The 23,687-nt window shown below is 37.9% G+C and overlaps 3 protein-coding genes across 6 annotated transcripts; 1 reads left to right on the top strand and 2 right to left on the bottom strand.

Annotated features, from left to right (window-relative positions):
• Positions 1–32: 32 nt before the first annotated feature.
• On the bottom strand, positions 33–2,118 carry LOC306865808 (large ribosomal subunit protein uL14). The gene is made up of 5 exons (XM_079410615.1): positions 2,061–2,118; positions 1,025–1,108; positions 608–736; positions 406–519; positions 33–157 (listed from the first exon to the last, which is right to left on the bottom strand). Exons 1-5 carry the CDS (start codon positions 2,071–2,073, stop codon positions 75–77), a joined length of 423 nt encoding a protein of 140 aa, XP_079266741.1. The 5' UTR covers positions 2,074–2,118; the 3' UTR covers positions 33–74.
• A 1,268-nt stretch (positions 2,119–3,386) lies between these two features.
• On the bottom strand, positions 3,387–6,087 carry LOC306866258 (brorin-like). The gene is made up of 3 exons (XM_079411351.1): positions 5,672–6,087; positions 5,205–5,334; positions 3,387–4,359 (listed from the first exon to the last, which is right to left on the bottom strand). Exons 1-3 carry the CDS (start codon positions 6,023–6,025, stop codon positions 4,109–4,111), a joined length of 735 nt encoding a protein of 244 aa, XP_079267477.1. The 5' UTR covers positions 6,026–6,087; the 3' UTR covers positions 3,387–4,108.
• Positions 6,088–7,962: 1,875 nt separating this feature from the next.
• On the top strand, positions 7,963–20,855 carry LOC306869009 (GTP-binding protein 1-like). Of its 4 annotated transcripts, none has more exons than XM_079415539.1 (13): positions 7,963–8,484; positions 10,317–10,428; positions 10,507–10,687; positions 12,276–12,624; positions 13,012–13,135; positions 13,234–13,348; positions 13,436–13,580; positions 13,654–13,836; positions 16,774–16,909; positions 16,998–17,176; positions 17,289–17,453; positions 17,754–17,792; positions 19,713–20,855. In XM_079415539.1, exons 1-13 carry the CDS (start codon positions 8,296–8,298, stop codon positions 19,809–19,811), a joined length of 2,016 nt encoding a protein of 671 aa, XP_079271665.1. In that variant the 5' UTR covers positions 7,963–8,295; the 3' UTR covers positions 19,812–20,855. The 4 variants fall into 4 exon arrangements, with proteins under 4 accessions (XP_079271665.1, XP_079271667.1, XP_079271668.1 ...); XM_079415541.1 differs by having other exon boundaries at positions 17,343–17,453; positions 19,713–20,854; XM_079415542.1 differs by lacking the exon at positions 17,754–17,792 and having other exon boundaries at positions 17,343–17,453.
• The last annotated feature ends 2,832 nt before the right edge of the window (positions 20,856–23,687 follow it).

Raw genomic sequence — 23,687 nt, 5'->3', positions numbered from 1 at the left:
AACTCCCTGGAATCAACAGACAGGGACACATGTAATCTGAGGATTTTATTGAAAACGACAAGCCACATTTGCGCTCAGGCGATGCTACCAGCATTGGAAGCAATCCTGGGCCACAGGTCTGCGCATTCCTTGGCTACGGGTCCTGTGATAGCCGAGCCTACAAAAGACAACAAAAACAATTTAGCACTGCATCGGAGCAAAACGCAGAATATCAAGTTAAAATGACAGGTCTCAAGAAGAACATGTTCCATCACGGATTGAGATTTAACAGCACATGGCGACTGCCATCTCACCCAAGAGCAATGGGATTTACTATTCCTTCATTGACGACTCACCCAGCCACAGAGCAGACAAAGCAAGTGCTTTAAGAAGGGTACAAAACAAGATCTTATATTCATAACTCACCTTTCATTTCTCCTTTGTTATTCACTATGACCCCTGCATTGTCTTCAAAGTATAGAAACACGCCATCTTTTCGCCGATACGACTTCCGCTGTCGTATCACCACCGCAGGATGCACTAGATTAAAAGGGGAAAGTTGTACAAGCATACATATCATTCAGATCAGCAATACTCATGTGATAAATCCGGTTCTGCAAACACTCACCCTTTTTCCTGAGCTCTGGCTTGCCTTTCTTCACTGTGGCCATGACCATGTCGCCCACACCAGCGGCGGGGAGCCTGTTCAGACGACCCTTGATGCCTTTGACGGATATGATGTACAGGTTCTTGGCACCTGTGTGCGAGAGAAAAGCCAAAGATCAGCGGAGGTCAACTCAGCATTTTATAATATTTCTATGCTTAAAGTTAGACGTACAGGTCTGCTAACACTCAGCTGGGCCATCAAAAACAAGCTAACATTTGTTCCATCACGGATTGAGATTTAACAGCACATGGCGACTGCCATCTCACCCAAAAGCAATGGGATTTACTATTCCTTCATTGACGACTCACCCAGCCACAGAGCAGACAAAGCAAGTGCTTTAAGAAGGATAACAAGCACAAATGCTGGCAGATCTCATACCTGTGTTGTCAGCGCAGTTGATGACCGCTCCCACTGGGAGACCCAGTGAAATACGAAACTTGGCTCCCGATGACCCACCACGTCCTAAACAAGAGGAACACATTGAGAGTTTACAACAGTAGGATAAAACAACCATTATATGCCAGTCACATTTGCTTTTTGCTTAGCTAGTCTTCATTTACAATTGATTGCCAAAATGCAGCGACTTTAAATACCAACTACATACACAAGCAGACAGTTGTCTACTCAAGCAGAGAACCGTTCTGCCAGTAACACTGCAAAGACTTTGAAAGTATTTTCATCCCATCATGAAGGAAAGATCTGGTGCAATACTCTTTGCAGTGATAGAGGCATCAGTCACTATAGGCTTTCACGGCCATCAAAAAGACCCAACTAACGTAAATGGTGGCTAAGGTTGTCATTCTGCATAAAGCAATTGTTTTCCATAAAAAAAAAAAAAAAAAAACAGGTTTATAACAACGTGTTTATTTTAGGGCGAGCTGTTCCTTTAGGTCTGCAAATGTCTCATTCGATACGGTTGTGAATTACAGTAGTGAACTACCTGGCTGATTCCACTCGACACAGTTATAATATTTAAGCTATTAACCCAACAGCCTGTTTGCTCGGTCTATAGTCGCAGAAAATCTCAAATATGTGCATTTCGCCATGAAGTCAACGTGCGACTGGACAGCAGTTTGTTACCTGCTCCACTGCTCTCTAGCTTTTAAAAGTCACACTGCTTATTTTATATCACAGTTAACGTACAGCCATGTTTCAAAACTCGCTTTCGCACAGCAAAGTTTGTGTCTGAAGGGTTTAAACAGCACACTGCTGAGTCTCCGTACTTAGCAAACATGGCTCCTCCCGCTAGCGGCAAATGTACTAAACTAGTTTCATCTAAAATATCCTTGACTACCAGCGTCAATATATCGAAATTATAAGTTCTCTATGATCAATTAAACCCATTTATTCCTTTGAGGGGCTTCAGCGCGTCTCATTTTAAGGATGATTATGGATTTTCATATGTGTTTCTTACCTCTCTTAGACATTGTCGCCGAAAGGGAAAGAGGAAGAGCGAGAAAGGGATGCTGGGATATATTCGTGCGCGTGCCACAGCATCCGGCGCGCACTTCAACGCCATCCTCCCTACATCGCCACCTAGGGAGCCGTATGTATATCTAGCTAATGCATTTTCGTTGTGACTTTTAACCACTAATAATAGAATTATATATACTGTAGCCCAGGGTTCCTCAAATCTTACCCTGGAGGTCCAATGCGCTGCAGAGTTTAGCTCCAACCCTGATCAAACTCACCTATTTGTGACTTTCTAATGATCCTGAAGACACTGATTGGCATGCTCAGGTGTGTTTGATTAGGGCTAGAGCTAAACTCTGCAGGAAAGTTGCTGTATATATAATCATTTTTTACTTATTTAATTACCTTTTAATTTTTTACTGTATGTTCTTGTTCTAATGTTCATCTTTCTGATATTTATATATATATATATAATAATTTTTTACTTATTTAATTACCTTTTAATTTTTTACTGTATGTTCTTGTTCTAATGTTCATCTTTCTGATATTGTTGATTATAATAAACTAATATTAGTTCCAAAAGTATGATCCAAATAAAGCAAATACATTGCAAATATACAGAGACTTGTACGTCTGACACATTGAAAATGATCATCGGGTTTTGAAACTTTCATGAGGCTCAAGTGTGCCTCACATTAGACCAAATACTAAGATATACATGAACAATATAATCTATGAATAAAAAGTTTATTAAAGTACAAAAAAATGAAATAATGTTCAAACCCCACTATATTTTAGCTATACATGAACTATTTTTGATTGAAATGAATGTTTTAGAATGTTGACTCACAGTTGCAGATACAAAACTTCTTTTTTTCATGTTTGTAATTCATAAAGTTGCCATTATATTTACATGCATTTTGTAAATTATCTGTGTTGAGGCGTTCATTGAAATGATTAAAATCAGCAAAACATAAAATATGCAAGGATTCAGATTTTTAAATAATGAGACAAGGAGAAAATACTCAAACCTGAGATGATTTTAATACTTAGATTATATGTTTCCATTTGACCAGCCCTTTGAAAATATGTTTCTTATTGCGTGCTCCAGAATGTTAATCTTCTTTATGGAGAACGTCATTTTACTGGTTATATCATTAAAATATGATATTTTGTAAATGTATCAATTTGGAATGAACATTGATTTTGTTAATTAACGTGTCTTATTGGACATGGAATAAATAATTTAAACATCAAACAATATTCAAGACTTCAAAAGTATGTAATGTGCCCATTAACACAACATGCAACAAAAATGAGATGGAAAAATGGGAAATCATTTTTTAATACAATGCTCTATATTTAAATGTAACGCTACATAACTGCTTCTTAGTAAGAAGTAGACAACATGATATACAGTAATATACACATAATATACACATATTTACACTACCATTCAAAAGTTTGGAGTCGGTAAGATTTTTAAAAATGTTTTAAGTACGTAACACCAAGGCTGCGTTTATTTGATCACAAATACAGTAATATTGTGAAATATTATTGCAATGTAAAATAACTGCTTTTTGTTTTAACATATTTTAAAATGTAATTCATTCCTGTAATGGCAAAGCTGAATTTTCAGCAGTCATTACTCCAGTCTTCAGTGTGACTTCAGAAATAGATAGATTATATAATAGATGAATAAAAAGTTCAAAAGGACAGCATTTTGTTTTAAATTGAATTTTTTTTGTAACATTGTCAATGCCACTTTTTATCAATTTAATGTGACCTTGCTGCATAAACGTATTTATTTTAAAATTTACTGACCCCTAATTTCTGAACAACAAGTGTACCATGTATAATAATGGAACATTTTATTAGTGCATGTTGCTTGTCAGTGGGTTGCCGATCTGGGCCAGGATGGGAGGGGGTGGTAAAGTTGGCTAAAGAGGTCAGCATTGGCAGTTATCCCAGCGTAGGTTGTGTTTACCCTGGGCACAGACACCTGCATGGTGCTCTGCATCCCCTCCTGCCTGCCAGGCACACTTCGCTTCACGGGATGGCTTCCAGCCTGGGCAAGAACACTCTCTCTTTCTCTTTCTCTGTCTTCTGCTCCTCTATCTGTTTGGATGTGTCGTCGGAGTCAGTGGCTTCATTATCTGCTCGTTGGTGCTCCTCACAGGTAGCGTGAGGGTGCATCTGCCACGTTCCGTCCCGGTAGGTGCAGAAACACACCGTCTGCTCATCAATCTCAACACGTTCTGCAGCCGAGATCACGCGATTTCCAGCAAAGCAGTTTGGCCCTATGAAAAAGAGACATGAAGAGCATGAAGCTCAAGATTTGGTTAGAATTAGAGCTTCTCTTATAGGAATAGTTCACCCAAAAATGAAAATTCTGTCATCATTTACTCACCCTAATGTCATTCCAAACCTGTATGACTTTTATATGTTCAGTGGAACCCAAAATAAGACAAGTCAGTGGAGTCCAAAACAAATATCTTCTATTGTGTTCTCCAGAATTAATAAAGTCATGCAGGTTTGGAACAACATGAGGGTGACTAAATTATGACAGAATTTTCATTTTTGGGTGAACTATCCCTTTAACCACTATTGTCTATTGAATGTTTGATCTCATATAGAAATTGCCAGGCATATACACACACAAATGCATTACGTATTTCGTATATAAAGCATCTTTTGTTTTGAAATCTGTACACATACTTACCAGATTCTATATAAACATTACATACTCAAACTATGACACACAATCTGTCCACCTCATGCCTTCTGTCGTCAGGGATGGCCCAATGCCCCATAGTGCCTGTGCCATCCCAGCATGCCGTGAACTAGTTCCTATTTATAGACGGCATGGTAGTAAGCAATCCATCGAACAATTCCATTGCATCATTATTTTTCCATGACATCACCATGAACTATGCATTAATCAAGAAGAAATCAATCAAAAACGAGAGGTGAGGGCTCCACACATCATCAATGAAACTTCATTATTGATCCTCAAAACATAACCTTACAGGACTCTCAGATCACAAACAGGTCTTGACAGGTGCATGTGATGCAGATGCAGGTGTTTGTTAAAACATTACAGTGTTAATAGCGTTGGAACAGACATGCACATGTAAAAACTCACCATTTTTGCACACAGGACAGCAATGGTTGGGCTCGTATACAGGATTCACACAATGTAAAGCAGGGCAGCCGGATATGGTGCAGTAAACTTCTCTGTTGACTTCACACCGGCAGCGCTCACAGGGTGACAACTGTTTAAAACAGGAATAAACAATCACCCTGGATTATACCATTTAAATTCACTGAGGACATATTGATGCAAGGAAATCTCACATATTGTCAGATAACAGAAAAACAGGTGATTGCAAGCAAACTTAGATCAACAGCTCTGAATGGATTAATGTCAAATAATTTCAAAACCAAACAATGCAATAGGTCACCATTACATAGGCTATTGCAATTTCTGCATTGTTGTAATAAACCTAAGAACGTTAATGAAAGACAAATCAAAACGAAACATTATCATCATCATATAAATGTGCATAGAGAGCAACATAGTGCAATATATTTTATAAATGTATTGCTCACCCTAAATTCCTCCAGCATTCTGTAAGTTTTGCCCCCGTACACACAAACTTTACTGACAGCTTCACACACGGGGCAGCAGGACTTGTATGCGATGCGAGTGCATCTCGGGTGGATACGCGGACACTTGGGTCTGACACACACGGGTCCATCCTCTGTGCAGGTGCAGGGACACGCTGTGGAGCTCGGATAATAAACCTCACCGATGCTATAAACAAAACCTTGATCGTCGATACAGAACTTGCCGCGATAGTCGCCGAATTCGTATTCCAGCTCGGATTTTGAAGAATACTCTGATGCGCTTTGGAGAACGAAGCACTGGAGTGCTAACGAGATGCAAAGGGCGAGAGATCGCATCCTTACCGGCAGTATGTTGTGGTCTGGATTATCATCCTGCGCGTGGGGCAGTGCATAAACATATGCCCAATGACATACACAAGAGAAAATGACCCTCCTCTCAATGTCACCATCAACACCGAACAAACAATCTTATGCAGGCACCTGTATTTTTATGTTAAGTATGTCTTCAATAAGAAAACGTTTTCTTTGCATTTACTTTTTACATTAGGAATAGCACGTGCTTGTGTTACACCTTTAGAATAATTAAAAATATATTATAATGTTTTTAACGTTTTCAAAACTATCCCTAAAGACCTTTCCCTTAAAATATGGAAGTGGTGCATGGATGCACACCTGGCCTGGGGTACATGTATCTCACGTGAAGAGCTTCACAGAAACGGTGGTGTTACGTTCAAATCTACAGCGAAGATTTTTTTCATGATCAAATTACACTACTTTTATTCCTTTTTCGCCATCTGCTGGTCAAATGACTGAAATGCACCACAGTTGAAGAATTCAATCTCGTTATTTGTGCATTTCATGTAACTTTGGCATGCTTTGTCTTTTATTGACATGCGAAATAGACAAAATGTCCCAGACTTGGAACCAAACAATTTAGTAATCTATACCTGAAATTACATTGATTCTGAGAGCTATTGACTTCTGAAATTAATATTTTTTTAATGTAATTTTTTTAAAGAACTAACAAACATTTCTTGCGTAGATTGTAGGGAAAAGGATGACAAGTTCAAGCCAGGGCTCCATTAAAAAGTTGCATTCTAATGACCAACAACTATGCTAACAAAGCACTTTATACTCTGTCAGACATGATATTGTTCTGTCCATTCTTCTGGTTGGGTTGCTTGCTTTTTGTTTTTTGGTGGACCACGTGGACTAGAGCATCTCACCAGCCTTTAAATTCTGCCTCTGCTAAAGTGTGTCACTGCTTCTTGGCTCACTGAGACCTGAATAACTACTAAAGATGATGCCTTTTTTTTTTCTTGGGGGTGGATTTGTTGATGAAATGCTAATGAAATTATATTTACAAAATTACCATAAATAATTTATTAAAATAAAAAATAAGTTTACATGTTTACCTGCATGTCATGTGACCATTAATTGATATAAGAGAACCATGTGGATATAATATTACATTATTTTTTTAAATATTAAGTATTTAGGGAGTACTTCATGTAAATATTTTAGGTTAAAGGGGTTCAGCGGAACCCTCTTGATTACAGTCCAATTACTACTCTTTCTTTACTGTAAATTCAGGCTCAAGAATTGATTTCACATTTTTGCTTTTGTTCCATTGACTTGTGTCACATGCCCTACAATGCAGCCAAATCAGCCAAGCTTCAATCATTTAACACGTTGCCTTTATAGGTTCAGAAACCTAAAGTGATTTCAATGATCCAGCCAGTATTTTATCACAAACACAATACTTATACAATAAACTTTATGCAGTACAATACTTACATTATTATATCAGATGAACAATTAAGATTTAAATACCATCTGAAAGGGGTGAAATAACATATCGTTAGCCTGACTTGACATCACTCAGATTCTTGCTGACACGTTTAGTAGTTTAATCCAATTACATTACACAATCTGCTGACTCTTTTCTGTGTAATATTCTGGTTACAGGTTTTTCTGTAGCACGTGGATTCAGAGTTAGTCAACTAATGTCCGTGTTCTACTCGCTCGTTTTTAAATAGCATATTTTTATTTATTAGTCTGACTCTTTTTTTTTTTCCAATTAATTTTTTATTATTATAATTATTTATTTATTATTATTATTATTATTATGTATTTTGTTCTGTCAACCTAAGTATGTACCAAACCAAACCTTGCGACTTTACAACTAAATGTTGCATAATTTACATCTTAATTATATTTTATTAGTAATGACATGCACCGCCCACGAACTTTCATTGGATAATAACACAAGTGATTATAATTTAGGAGAAAATGATTGGCCAGGACCACTGATCAATAATTCATGAGGAGAAAGAAAACAAAACTATTTTTTTTAAACTTCACATTTAAACGTGCACAGTGACAGGTTGTCCGACTTTGGTGTGCTCTATTATCAGTTTAGCATATTATTGTGATAGCAGTAATATGTAGCGATACTTGTGTATCTCGACGAGGCATGTTAGTCTAGTGGCGAGCGGCGTTACAGTCTGAATGTGTTTGTGCTGCATCAGCTTACAATTGTCCCCCCAAAATCCGCATCGTTTTAAAGTTGTTTTAGCTTGATTTTAAAAACCGCTGCCCCAGAGATGGCATCAGCAACAACGACGGATCCGGTTTTTAATCCCGGAGCCATAGGGCTACCAGAGTCTGTAGTCCCCGCTAGCATGTTTGCTCCTGCGCGGGGATGCGGCGAGGATGACGGGGAGGAGTGCTTCGAGGACGGGGAGATGTTCAACGGCGAGGCCGTGGATCTCGGCATTGACTTCTCCAGCAAGGTAGGCCTCAAACAGTCAGCCTAGTCGTAGTAAATTAATGCGTTTACAAAAAATATATTATTAGTAATGTGACTTCACGTTGGAATTTTGAACTGGCAGTTTTAATCATGTTATTTGATTTTCTTCACTGTTTTACGAGCTGACTAGAGTGTTTGCTTCTGTAAACCTAAGCTAACACGGCTATCTTTAGCGATATTTTTAACAAATTTCTTATCGTCTGTATCATATGCACCTGTCGTAGTGCAGTATTGAAATATGGCTTTCTGATTTATCCATCTGTGTGGGGGGTTAGCTGTAAAGCAAGCTGATTATAGACCGCAAATCTGCATTCATTGCAGTGAATGAAATATGGACAGTTTTCAGTTGTGAAGGAATGACAACCTTACAACACAATACCTGATGAAATATCAGCGCAACACAGAGGGATTTCCCTTTAGAAGGAGGGAGACACGGAGGAGATAAATAGATCACAGAATGAAGAAGTCCATTTTATGAATTGATAACTTTTGTTGTAGTTGTTTATGGTCCCAAAGTTTTAACACCATGTAAACAATGAACAGCATTTTTCTTCCTTGAAATAAGTTAACTGAAATAAAATATCATATTTCAGCTAGGGATGCAACGATACCATTTTTTCAGAACCGATCCTGAAAATTCTGAGTATCTGCCGATAAATACTCATAGCTATATCTCGTCTGACCGACACCAGATCCGCAGAAAATGACCGTATCGGAGCCGATACCGATCCTGAGTATCGGATCGATGCATCCCTAATTTCAGCTAGTTGCCAAGACATAATTTTTCATTTGGTTTAACTCGATGTACTAAAATATCTAAAGCTAAAACTGAAGGTAAATAAATAGACATTATAAAAGACTAATACAAATGACAAAAACATGTCAATGTCCAATGTCACTAGTAGCTATTTATTCCAAATAGCTCCACTATTTATTCCAAATAGTATGAATTTGATTGCTTTTGGCACCTATTCCAGTTTTAATAATAACTATTTATTAGTTCTGGTACTTATTTCTTAGTTACTAGTAACTATTAAAATAGTATATATTACAGTTTTCCTTGGTTTAGGCACTAGTGTGCATAAGCAATTTTAATCTTTCTAGTAATATTTTTAATTGAACTCTAATCATGATGCATGACAAATGTTACCATACAATATATTTGTAAGCATTTGTGTGTGTTAATAATTATTGGCATGGTTACTAGTAGTAAAGAAATAAGTACTAGTACCTACTGTTTAATAGTACAGAAGTGCAAATATTCCATGTAGTCTTTCAGTTATTATGAGGTACTATAAGTTCATGCGTTATATTTAAACGAGAATTAGAAAAATGTTGTCTTAAATGGTTTTAGAAGATGTATAGCATGTTGCTGCACGACCCAGCTTGACACATCAGCTATTCATAAATTAGTTTGTCTACATATTCACCAGTGCTCAATCTTGATGGGTGTGGGAACCAAGGCAGATAACTCTTCATGTTTTCCATTGGGGCAGCTGCCGTCTTATCATTCATCAGACAGTTTCAGAGTGAGGGGAGGATCTGTTTTTGTATGGCTGGAGCTGAGCACTGTGTTTTGCATGAAGCTTCGTCACTTTGGCTTGTGTAACATTACTCCTCATAACAACTGATGAAACATGCAGTAAAGCCAGGCAACTCTGTTCAAGTCCATTGATGACTTTGTTCTATTTACACTGGTGTTGAGTCAGACTGAGCCTTTTTACTGCATTTATGACTGTAATAAAACAAACCGATGGAATGTTGTTCCACAGCCGTTCTGTGTTTAATAAGATTCTTTTCTGTTGTATATCATAGCTAGCCTTGGTCAGTCCCAATGGGGAACAGTATGACTTACTACTACGGCAGCTGCGTGAGAGGATGGACGAGGGCTGCGGGGAGACCATCTATGTCTTGGGGGTGGGCTCAGGTGAGAAACTGAGATGAGAGACTTGACTCTTTTTATTTTCTAAGAATACCCACCTGCTTGTCTCTCACACTCTTTCAGATGGAGGAGACTATGGTTTAAATGAGAGTGATATGCAGGCGTCTGTGGCCACAGTAAGGTCCATGTGTGAGCAGATTGAGGCAGACCTCATCCTGTTGAGAGAGCGTGCCGAAGCTGGCGGCCAGGTCAGAGATTATCTTATTCGCCGTCGAGTGGGAGAAGCTGACTTCCTGGAGGTTAGGTGAGTGATGAGAAAAGTGACAGTTCAGTTTAAAGGGTTACTCCACCCCAAAATGAATATTGTCATTAATCGCTTACCTCCATGTTGTTCCAAACCTGTAAAAGCTTTGTTCGTCTTGGGAACACAATTTAAGATATTTTGGATGAAAACCGGGAGGCTTTATACTGTCCCATTGACTGCCAAGTAATTAACACTGTCAAGGCCCAGAAAAGTATGAAAGACATCATCAGAATAGTCCATCTGCCATCAGTGGTTCAATCTGAATGTTATGAAGCGACGAGAATAGTTTTTGTACGCAAAGGGAAAAACCCCTGACTTTTTTCAACGATTCGTCTACTCCGCGTCACGAAAATAAACACTTGGTCTCATGTACTCATGGTTGCTCAAACATCATATACTTTTTTTTGTGTAACATAAAATGAGGTGTTTAGGAGAATATCCAGGCTGCTATTTTCCATAAAATGAATGCTGACAATGCAAAAGATCAAGAAAAGTTCATCCAAAAGAACAAGAATATACACAACCTTTGAAAAGTTAATGTAAACTTGTATTTAGAAGGAGACATTAAATTGATCGAATGTGACCGTGAAGACATTTATGATAGACATAGATTTCCATTTCAAATAAATGTAGTTTAAAAAAAAAAAAAAACTTTCCATTTAAGGGATTTTTTTCACGGTTTTCACAATATTAAGCAGCATAACTGTTTTCATCATTGATAATAATAAGAAATGTTTCTTGTAGCAGTCCACATATTAGAATGATTTCTGAAGGATCACGTGACGCTGAAAACTGGAGAAATGGCTGCTTTGCCATGGCAGTAATAAATTAAATTTAAAGATATATTCAAATAGTTATTTTAAATTGTAAATGTTTTACAGTTTTGATCAAATAAACAGCCTTGCTGAACATAAAAGCCTAGGCCTGCTGTAATAGACGGAGTTGATGGTGTTGCCGGTGTTACGCTGCATCACAGGTTACGTCACTTACGCGCCGCCACAGAGGACAGACACTACAATTAAAAACTGTACGTGGCCACACAATGCAGCGAGCCAAATGACAGTCGCATCACAGATCAGCAGGATTTCATTTATCACATGAAGAAAGTGAGTCAAGAGAGGCAGACTAGATGATGGAAGATTTAGTTTCGAAATGAAATGCTAAAGCGCCTGTTTGGCAATATTTTGGTGTGTTTTTATTTTTGTTGTTAAAAGTTCTTTCATAGTGAGTTTGTCGCTGTCCATTCAAGGACTTCATGCAAAATTCGAAAGTGAATGTAAAATGCGCACAAGGATTTATAAGCTATTTAAAAGCAAAGCAAAGCGAGGAAAAGCGGGAAAACTCCAACGAACACAAGGCCCCAGTGATACCGGTATTACCAGTGTTGTCACACAACAACCGGTGGGAAAATGTCCTCAATGTCACAACCCTATAAGACACTTCTTTCAAAAACATGTTAAAAATGTATTTTATACTATTATATTAAAGGGGCATCTTTAATATGTCTTCAAGTTCTAAGAAGCTTTTACCTTATTGACTATAGCCATTTTGCATTACTAACTCAAAGTCATGATGGTGTTTTCCTCAGGGTGGCTGTAGTGGGGAATGTGGACGCCGGTAAGAGCACTCTGCTGGGTGTGCTGACTCATGGAGAGCTGGATAATGGACGTGGCTTTGCACGACAGAAGCTCTTCAGGCACAAGCATGAAATGGAGAGTGGCCGCACCAGCAGCGTGGGCAATGACATCCTGGGATTTGATCAAGAAGGCCAGGTAGTCAACAAACCTGACAGTCACGGAGGCAGCCTGGATTGGACAAAGATCTGCGAGAAGTCTTCTAAAGTCATTACCTTTATTGATCTTGCTGGTCATGAGAAGTATTTGAAGACTACGGTGTTTGGAATGACCGGCCATCTGCCTGATTTCTGCATGCTGATGGTAAGGAGGGGGAAGAGTTCAGTTTCAAAACCTAGTGAGCTGCCTTGATACTTCATAGGCAGCTTTGTTTCCTGAGACATGAGAAATGACTATAAATACTCTAAGCACAACAAATCCTGGTTAAAGCAGTCCATTTTAATGCATTGTTTCATTAACTTTAAAAACAAAAACATTTTTAGTTCTGATTAAAATACGTTTGTAATAGATATTTCCTTCAGATGTGAATTTGGCATAAAATGTGGCATAATTTTGGACCAAACTTCATGTTGGGAGCACATTTATGAGACATAAAAGTGCTGCCAAAGTGGGAAGCCTATTAGGGTTTGTAACAGTGTTCTAATGATTGTTGACCTCTTTAAATTTATTCCATTTCTCTCTCTTGCACAGATTGGAAGTAATGCAGGAATTGTTGGCATGACCAAAGAGCACCTGGGTTTGGCATTAGCTCTTAATGTTCCTGTCTTTGTGGTGGTTACCAAGATTGACATGTGTCCAGCTAATATTCTTCAAGGTGAACCATAATAATGCCATTGCTTAATTGACTGTAAATTATGGAAAGCTGTAGGTACCACCATACTAATGAACATTAATGTAACACTGTCTTTTCAGAGACCTTGAAGCTCCTGCAGAAGATATTGAAGTCTCCAGGATGCAGAAAGATCCCTGTCCTAGTCCAGAACAAAGATGATGTCATTGTCACAGCATCCAATTTCAGTTCTGAGAGGTGATGCCCCACAATACACGTTTTTGCTTCTCGCTGACTTTTAACCCAGTTATTCTCCAGACTCACGTATATTTGTTTGTTTTGTAGAATATGTCCCATCTTCCAGATCTCTAACGTCACAGGAGAAAACATGGACCTGCTGAAGATGTTCCTGAACCTGCTCTCCTCCAGAAGCTCATTCAAAGACCACGAGCCTGCCGAGTTCCAGATAGACGACACTTATTCAGTACCAGTAAGCATGCTTTCTGTCTCAGTTTATATATTTATGAGTCCCCTCTCTCAACAGTCTAATTTTTTTTGGCCAGGGTGTAGGAACAGTAGTGTCTGGGACCACGTTACGAGGGCTGATTCGACTCAATGACACTTTACTTCTTGGACCAGACCCTTTGGGAGCTTTCCTCCCCATCACTGTCAAATCCATTCACCGCAAGAGGATGCCTGTGAAAGAGGTCCGTGGTGGACAGACGGCCTCTTTTGCTCTGAAAAAGGTATGTGGTGTGGGTTCCAAACTAAATGCAATTAAATATTTAGGAGCCAAATTAAGGCCCCGTTTACACTAGTGCGTTTTCATTTCGTTTTTCACCCTCAAAAAGTGAGACTTTTGAAAACACTGCAGACCCCGTTTTAGTTTGAAAACGGGGTTGCGTTTCAGTGTAAACGGAGACTCGTTTCTGAAACGCTAGTGTAGACAAGGATCGGTTTCATTCTAAAACGCCGTTTTAAAACGAAAACGCATTTGTGTAAATGGGGCCTAACTCTTTCTCCACCAGCATTTTTTTAACAAAAAGTTGCCAGCCACCACCAGCATTTGTTCGTTTTCTCTCAAATTACATGGCCCCAGAATATTTTGTTGTACTGAATATCTGAACATGCAATACATCAAAATAAAGAATAGTTTTATTCAATTTTATTCTTGCTTCAAGAATTCTTTTATCAACACTTGAATGTAGGTAAGTTTCATAAAAAAAAAAAGCAACATTTTGAGCAATGAGCTGAGAAAATCTTCTTTTTTTTTTTTTTTTTTTTTTTTTTTTTCAAATACTACATATGGATCACATTCATTACGATGATCAAAGCAAATATGCAGTAGGTCAGTTCCATCAGCACTCCCAAAGCTTGCACAGTACTTCACAGTAACATTAGGCAGTTTCATTTATATGCTGTTTATTGTTGATGATCGCATTATTTTTCATATGCATCTGCTTACATATGAGATGGTTTGTTTCTGTGTCTTCCTCGCACATGTTTTTGATCAGGAGATGCATAATAGCACCCCCAAGTGTATAACAGTGAAAACACGGGGAAACAGAAAATTCTTACAGAATTGTTCAATAAAGATTGTTTTTCAGAAGTTCCCAGATGATGTTGTCTTTTTAGTGATCCTGATTATATTAAATATTGAAATGTACAAATAAACTGTTTTGTAAGAATATTTATACCTGTTTGGAAACGAATATTGTTTAAATTTACAGTTGGACCTCACTACTGTTATTCAGTGAATCTTTTTGACCAACACATTAAAAGCTAGTGTTGTCGAATGATTAATCGCAATTAACTGCATCCAAAATAAGTTTTTGTTTACATAATATAGCTATGTGTACTTGGGGTTGGGTATCGTTTGAATTTTATCGATTCCGATTTCCCAGTTTCGATTCCAATGTGATTAAATAATAATAACAAACATTTATCCTGTGTCTCTTTTTTGCAAACCATTTATTGGAGCTGAATACATAAACAAAAATCAACAGGCTACATAAAAACTGGACTCCACGAACTGGACTCCTTGAATGAATCTCTTGTATGTTTCAAAGACAAATACATTTTAACAGACCCTTTTCACCACCTACTGGCATAACAATGTAATCGATAAATCTTCATTTGAAGTGTCAAATTACTCTCAAAAGGAGATTTACTCTATTTTAATCACTACTGTACATATCAGAGTTTATATCTGAAGGGAACTATAAAGTTTTATAACAGTGCTGCTGTGATTTGAATGTTTGTAACAGAAATAATGACAGTGTGTGTGGTTGGGTTGAAAAGACTGAAGCTGTTTCATTCATATACATGACAGCTGCTCTCTTTAGGTCAGCAGCGGCACAAATGCAGATTTAAATGTTCAAATCACACTGGTGTGATCGCACGCTGCACGGACGAACCAAGAGATCACTACATTGTGTTCGCACACGTCAAAGGTTAAGGAATGAAACCGATGAATCATTCCTTATGTGAGGTCACACCGGTCCTCACAGATGAAGAAAAAAACATAGGAATCGAAGTTTTAATTAGACACGTATCCGATTCTGGAATCCAAATTGATTTTCGATTCCTAACCCTATGTGTACTGTGTATATTTATGTGTATATAAATACACATGCATGTATATATTTCAGAATTTTTTTTATAAATGGAATATATTTAATAAATTATATTAATATAAATATACATGTATATTATATGTATATAAATATTTTCAAAATATAATGTATGTGTGTGTATTTATTAGTGCTGTCAAATGATTAATCGCGATTAATCACATCCATAAAAGCTTTTGTTTACATAATGTGTGTACTGTGTATATTTATTATGTGTGTGTATATATAAATACAAACACATGCTTGTATATATTTCAGAAAAATGTTGTTTATATTAAATATATTTATATATAACATAAAATATAAGAATATGAATGTATAAACATGTAAATATTTTTTTAAAACTGTATGTGTATCTATATATGAAGAGTTCAGATGCAAAAGCCTCTAAGTGCCGTCTGAAATTTACTTCTTAAATGAGCATTTTCATCAGACTCCTATGTTTGGGTTCAGTTATTTCCCTTTAATTGCATAGAAAAGGGCCTATACATTGCTATTAGTGTAAAATTACTGAACCTAAACATAGTAGCCTGATACAAATGCTCATTTTAGATGAAAGTTTCAGATGGCACTTAGAGGCTTTTGCATCTGAACTCTTCAAATATACACAGTACACATACATGTAAACAAACTTTTATTTTGTATGCGATTAATCATTTGACAGCACTATTAAAAATTGAATAGGATCTCATATATACATTGATTTATTTGTGGCGGCCCGCCACAGTATCAAAACTGACCGCCACAAATAGATTTTGCAAAAGGCTTTGACTTCGATGAATAAACATGGGCACTGCACGTTTCAAAATCGAAACCCGATCACTGTATTTCTGAAGGAAACCGACTGTCTTCAGAAAGTTTTAGATGTCATTTTTATTTCATCTTGCATGTAATGCCCGCAGTGTTTGTGAGCGTTGTGTATCTCTAAAAGCGCCTCCTGCTGGCAGAGAATGAGTTTGCATATATATGCCGCAACAAATAGAGTGTAAGTCTGTGGGAATCACTCTTACTGTTCATTACAACATTCCTCCTCATTTCTGTCTCCTTCAGATCAAGCGTTCATCAATAAGGAAGGGCATGGTCATGGTGTCACCACGATTAAACCCACAGGCATACTGGGAGTTTGAGGCCGAGATACTAGTTTTACATCACCCAACGACCATCTCGCCTAGATATCAAGCAATGGGTGAGATAACGCACTTGCATGCTTTAAAATGCAAATATGTGAGATTTGTTTCTAACCATTTCTCTCACTTATCTCTTCCTTCCCACAGTGCACTGCGGTAGCATCAGGCAAACAGCCACAATCCTCTCTATGACCAGCGACTGCTTACGCACAGGAGACAAAGCTACCGTACACTTCCGCTTCATTAAAACCCCAGAGTACCTGCACATAGACCAGAGGCTCGTGTTCAGAGAGGGAAGAACTAAAGCTGTGGGCACTATCACGAAGGTCAGCTTCATGGGGCATAAGACTTTGAGGGTGTAGCTTACAACTGAATGCATGCAAGTGTTTCAGTATTTTCCAGATAGCAGTTAGTCACTTTTGCTCTTTTGGCTTGTAGTTGCTTCTGTCAACCAATAATCAGCCATCAAACTCTAAACCTCCACAAATCAAGATGCAGTCAACAAAGAAAGCCCCGGCTAGAAGAGAGGATGGAGTGGCCCCGTCCAATGAGGAGAGCGCTAGCACAGGATCGCCAGCCGCCCAGCAAAACCTACCGCAACAGGTAATAACAACAGACGAGGGGGAAAATACTAAATATAAGCTGTGTTATGCTCAGATTTATGAGTATTGGCAATTTGTCGTCTTGCTGTGTTTTGTCTGATCTGTCCGGTCTAATAGCTTTCTATCACTTTTTTCCCTTCACTCCACGTTTTAATTTTCCTTTTGATTCTCACATGAAATATTTACTTTGCTTCACCTACATCGTGCTCTTCTGTTGTGCTTTCATCCCTCTTTATTTCTCATAAATTGCTCTGTTTTTGCTTTCGTTTACCTTTTTGTTTCACACTTCTTACTGCTTCAGACAGAAATGGAGGAAGATCCTCAAAACAAAGAGAACAAGGTAAAACAGCAAGTGACTCACTCATTCCCAAGACTGCTAATTACCCCCTCACAGGAACTGTGCTGTTTATAGAGTCTCAGCATCCTGAAAGCACAGTGCACGATGCATCTTTTACCCAGATTATACTGTGGCATGGAAATGAGTGAGGCTTGTGACCGAGAGGGTGTCGTGTTTAATATTCGCTAGTTTGAGAGTTGTCTCAGTACACAAGATAATGAACACTGTAGTGTTCCCGTAACTGTGCATTTAGGCACAGATTAGTATTTTGTGTGATGATTCACATTTTCTTGGGCAATCTGACAGTGATCTGTTTGGTTGACAATGACAGTTGGATGAATATTTGGATTTTAATTTGAATTTTGTTGAAATTTGAATTTTAGACATTTACCAAAATATTATTATTATTTTTAATTTGAATTCTGCATGTGTGGTATTTTAAAGATTTACATAAAAAAAAAACCTTTGCAATTTATTTATTTTTTGTTCTGAATTTTTAGAGGCAACGTTTTTGGCTGATGTAATTTTGAATGAATTTCTGAATACCATCTCAAAAGTTGTAACATTTCAATTATTTTAAATTGATCCATCTAGAATTCCAGTGAACAAAATTCAAATCTTTCTGTAATTTTTATAGCTGCATAGAAAATTTTAATGTGTGGTTATATTTGAAAATCAAATATTTATTAATATTTGTCAATCAAAAATATTCATTAACTTAGAACTACCATTATTTTAGTATGAAATATAGCTTTTTTAATTAATATTTTGAATTAGTTTTACATTTTCAGTTTTTAATTACATTATAGTTAAACTCTTATGAATTGTTTGCTTGTTTTTATTTTTATAATTAAAAAAAAGTCTTTTAGTTCTTTTTAGTACTTCAATTTAAACTGAAATGAAAAAGAGAAATGTTGCCTTATCAACTAGCTGAAATAAAATGTTTTATTTTTTATTTATTTTCATGGTTTTGGGTTTCATTAACTGTATTAACCCTATAAACTACATGTACTTACTGTGTAATTATGTCGTGCTGCTTATTGTTACTATTATATATTTATAGTATTATGTATTTTATACTTCTGGGGGCGTATTACAGAAAGATCCTAACTTTAAAATCTTATCTGTTTGGTAACCATGGTAATTTCAGTTAGGACCACATTTAGGACAAAAGCTATTACAGAACAGCATGTCCTAAGTGTGTTATCTTATCTTAACTACAGATAGGAAAGGGGTTTTACAGAAACCTCCTAACTTGACAAAAACCTTAAAAACGGTCTTAACTTTAGGACAACCCCACAGCTAACGGAAAAAACACATACAACTGTGCTGTCAAACAATGGTATTACATTTATTAATAGTTGAAAATGAAGAACGAAGATGTTTAATGGTAGAAAGTCTCTTGGAGGACCCTGAAGATGTTATGTTTTGATGATAAAACACTTAAGTAATTACAGACTGCCGCACAACATATTACAGTTAGCACAGGAACTGCAAGCAGCATTATAGAGACCAACAAAAGTGGCACGGAGCATTACTGGTTGTAGTGCTAGTGAACAATGCCTTACGTTTTTTTTTTTGTTTTTTTTAGCAAAAGGCGATTTTCAAAGGGAAGTAGCTTCTATTAGTTTGTTTACCTCATCAGCAGTGTTGGTTGCTTGGTAACAGACCTGAGAGTGGATTGTCGAGCTTGATAAGATTTTTGTAAGATAGGATAAGAATCCCAAATCAAGTTAAGATTTGCTTCTGTAATAAGAATTTCTGAAAAATCCTAATTTAACATATATCTTAAATTAAGACCTAAGATAAGAAACTTTCTGTAATACGCCCCCTGCAGTATAAGTGGTAGATGTTGCCATAGCAGGATCAAGTGTAAAGTTTTCGAAGTCAGCAATCATCTTATAACTTCCTTTCTTCTTGAAGCCAAAGTCCGGAGGCAGAAGACGAGGAGGTCAGCGGCACAAAGGCAAACCTCAAAGCAACTCCACAGTGACCCTCGCTGGTGCGGTCGGGGGCTGCTAAACTCCTCCTTTCAAGAGTCCAGTTCACCCTCCATGTTTTACTCTCGCCTTTCACCTGCCCACACGGACCAGACCACTTTGATGACCAGGCTTAAGAGTTCACAGAACCAACGTGCGCATTGTTTTGTGAATTTTAATTTATTTTAAGACATGCGTGTGTTCGTAGACTGTAAATACCGTAGATTTTGAGACTATAGGACACATTTGCATAGTAGTTCTGTTTTGGCTGTGAATGTCAACTTAAGAAGGATAAACCTGAAGTCCGTTTCTTGTTGAACATGACATCATGTACTTGCTCTATGACTGTCATTCTTAGGTTAATCCCATTGGAAATGATGTAAAGCTCTGGCGGCTGAACTGTTCATTATGTAGCTAACTGTTTTTAAGGGACATGACTCGTCACACAATTGCATTTAATTTGAATTAGCATTGTTATTGTGGACCATAACGATGAGAACTGGTTGGATTCCAGAAGATTTCGGTGTGCGTTATGACCTGAATTCATTGGGGGCTGAAGACACTGTGATTGCAGAGTTTTCTGGCAGCTAGTTTAGTGTGAAATGCGAATTGGCAATTAAACACGCTTTGAAATCTAATCACGCTCATTGCTAAATACCTTATATTACAGTTTATTTACACTTCCCCAAATCCTTGGTCAAGCTGAGCAAATCACTCGAGTGTTTTCAGGCCTGACAGATTTGGTTCAGGTTCTGGGAACATACTCTATTATCAAATAAGATACGTCAGACTACCCAGTGAAATATACACAGAGTAAGGGACGAAGAACAGTATGTAGATCTTAAGGTTATAAAATGTGTATAATAGTTCATGATTGGGAAACTTTAAAAACCAGTGCCAGTTGTTCTTAAGATTTTTTTTTTTTCCAGCTGTGATCTATAGGCCTTCAGAACACTTGCTGTAATTTCTTTCAGATGGTTTTACTGTTTATTGAGCTTTAGTATTCACACCCTTGAGACAATATGATACCTGGACCATTCTCTGCGTTTACCTGTGAAACTCATATTCAAATAAACTGATGTTCACAAAATCAGCAGCGTGGGATTCTTATGCTAGTTTTACTGGGTTTGGCTATTTAGTCAAGGGGTCTTGAACCTTTGTTAGACCAAATACCCCATTGCTGAATTAAAGATGAAGCAGGGACCTCTGCTGTATACCATTACCGATGTCTAGCATTTTAAATTTGCATTCCGAGACAATGAATTTAGTTGACATGAACTGAGAATTAATTTTATCAATATTATTGTGAATACTTCATGCCTGTTTCATTTTTACAAAATGTCATATTTCAGTCCTCCACTCTTTTCTCTCGTGAGCATGGCCGTAGCCAGGGTTTGAAAATTGTCAGATTTCTCCAATCAGTCTGCTTCCATCCATCCATCCATCTTCTTCCGCTTATCCGGGGCCGGATCGCGGGGGCAGCAGTCTAAGCAGAGATGCCCAGACTTCCCTCTCCCTAGACACTTCCTCCAGCTCTTCCGGGGGGACACCGAGGCGTTCCCAGGCCAGCCGGGAGACATAGTCTCTCCAGCGTGTCCTAGGTCTTCCCCGGGGTCTCCTCCCAGTGGGACGCGCCCGGAACACCTTCCCAGGAAGGCGTCCAGGAGGCATCCGGAACAGATGCCCGAGCCACCTCTGCTGACCCCTCTCAATGTGAAGGAGCAGCGGCTCTACTCTGAGCTCCTCCCGAGTGACCGAGTTTCTCACCCTATCTCTAAGGGATCGCCCAGCCACCCTGCGGAGAAAGCTCATTTCAGCCGCCTGTATCCGGGATCTTGTCCTTTCGGTCATGACCCAAAGCTCATGACCATAGGTGAGAGTAGGAACGTAGATTGACCGGTAAATCGAGAGCTGAGCCGCACGACAGACCGGTACATCGACCGCATTACTGCAGAAGATGCACCGATCCGTCTGTCAATCTCCCGTTCCATCCTTCCCGCACTCGCGAACAAAACCCCAAGATACTTAAACTCCTCCACTTGAGTCTGCTTAAAGGGATAGTTTCATTTACTCAAGTTGTTTCAACCCTGTCTAAGTGTGTTTCTTCATTTGAACACAAGATATTTTTCCATACTGTGGAAGTCAATGGGGACAAGCAACTGCTTGATTACCCATATTTTTCAAAATATCTTCTGTGTTCAACAGAAAAAAGAAACTGAAACTAGAATAACCTGAAGGTGAGTAAATGACAGAATAAAAATGTTTGGGTGAACTATCCTTTTAAAATCAGTCCTTTCTTACCATAGACTGCAAGCTATCATTCAGACGGTTGTGGCTAGAAGGGATTAGGGGTGTGCTCAAAATATCGATTCTTAGATACATACCGATATAATAAAAAAAGATACAGTATCGATATTCTAGCCCTTAGTATCGATACTCCGCCCAGCCATTAGGGGGCGCAGCGGCGCCCGCGAGTTTCAAAAAAACTCATGGAAAATGTTAAAGCAAGATGTAGCATTTAAGTGATTTCATAGTGAAATATGTTATGGCAGTACATGGTGTCACAAAAAAGAATTATAAGAAGATTTAATAAGAAGTTAAGAATAATAAGAAGAAGATTTTGTGCTTGTGTGAGCTCAGACTGTACCCTTGGAAAGTTAAATGTTGACTTGTGGTAATTTCCAGATTAATACAATTTGTGTACAATTAATCAGAGCACTTAAAGTTGCTAATATTTAAGCAAAATGCACTGTTATAATGCACTTTTGTCTTCATTAAATTGAAGAAAAATGCAGAGTTCTGTTTGTTGAGTAAATGTGTTCAGCACTAACTAATTGGCTCTGGCCCATGTATTTTTATTGAATCGTATCGAATCGTGTCACATTGTATCAAATCGTATCGAGACAGCTCTGTATCGAGGTACGTATCGAATCGTGACCTGTGTATCGAGGTATGTATCGTATCGCCAGGTTCTCCAAGGTATACAGCCCTAGAAGGGATGCAGCTCCTACCGGAAATTAACAATGAAATTCATTTTCTACCTATTAGATTGGTACTATCTTATGTGCACTGTTTTATCAGTACTTTCGCTTTCAAAATCGATCGCGTTCAACAAGGAGGAGGGAGGATGGAAAGTGGTGGGGCACAGTAACTCGTTTGGGGGGGACACGGCCCGCGAGTGCCCCCCCCCCCCCCTCTCCTCTTCTACCAGGGAGTAATGGCCAAAATGGCAGCACAGAGAGTTTCACATACAGATTAGACACACATAGAACAAGAAAAATAAAGAATAAGAAATATCATCCAACATCATAAGAATGAATGAATGATGCATTTATATAGCGCCTTATTGTGTATTGCTGTTCAGTCAACCACAGTGGGTAGAACCAAGCCTATGCCCAACATATATTTTAATAATCCATTTTCAAGGTTGTGCCATCTAGTGGTGTCTTTTTGTAGCCCAGGAATGGGTATCTTGACAATAATCATCTTTGTCAGTTCATCCATGCAGGTGTCAAGTTAAACTTTTTTCTTGAGTTTGTAGGCAGCAGGAAGGCATCTATGCCTGAAACACATTGATTTGAACATGATTTATTTTTTAATTATGAAATAGCCAGTTGAAAAAAAGGCTTTTAACTTTTTTTTTTTTTAAAGGCGCCTTTGATAATTTGTGGTATTTTTCCAAAGATCAATTTCACATGAATGTACTGTATGTCACAATACAGAAGAGATGTCTTCTGTTTTATTACGACTTCGATACATATTTTTCAAAATCAAAAATCTCAAATTGAAGTTCTCTGGGATTATGCCTAGTGTCACTTGTGGGAATGGTTCCACATTTCTTCTCTGTTGACTGTCATATTATAGAAGTCAAGTCACACACACACACACACACACAAAAAGACAAAAGCACACAAATTCT

This window comes from Barbus barbus (genome assembly GCF_936440315.1).
Source record: "Barbus barbus genome assembly, chromosome: 4".
Classification (NCBI taxonomy): domain Eukaryota; kingdom Metazoa; phylum Chordata; class Actinopteri; order Cypriniformes; family Cyprinidae; genus Barbus; species Barbus barbus.
This window is presented reverse-complemented; position numbering and strand designations above follow the sequence as displayed.

Bases quoted from the DNA above. Each gene is read 5' to 3' on its own strand.
- LOC306865808 (XM_079410615.1), bottom strand. The intron at 520-607 runs GTGAGTGTTTGC...CTTTTAATCTAG, and splicing joins GCCAGAGCTCAGGAAAAAGG to TGCATCCTGCGGTGGTGATA. The intron at 158-405 runs GTGAGTTATGAA...TGTCTTTTGTAG, and splicing joins TAACAAAGGAGAAATGAAAG to GCTCGGCTATCACAGGACCC.
- LOC306866258 (XM_079411351.1), bottom strand. From the start codon at position 6,025: ATGCGATCTCTCGCCCTTTGCATCTCGTTAGCACTCCAGTGCTTCGTT. The intron at 5,335-5,671 runs GTGAGCAATACA...TGTTTTAAACAG, and splicing joins GAATGCTGGAGGAATTTAGG to TTGTCACCCTGTGAGCGCTG. The intron at 4,360-5,204 runs GTGAGTTTTTAC...TCTTTTTCATAG, and splicing joins CTGTCCTGTGTGCAAAAATG to GGCCAAACTGCTTTGCTGGA.
- LOC306869009 (XM_079415539.1), top strand. From the start codon at position 8,296: ATGGCATCAGCAACAACGACGGATCCGGTTTTTAATCCCGGAGCCATA. The intron at 10,429-10,506 runs GTGAGAAACTGA...ACACTCTTTCAG, and splicing joins TGTCTTGGGGGTGGGCTCAG to ATGGAGGAGACTATGGTTTA. The intron at 13,837-16,773 runs GTATGTGGTGTG...TGTCTCCTTCAG, and splicing joins CCTCTTTTGCTCTGAAAAAG to ATCAAGCGTTCATCAATAAG.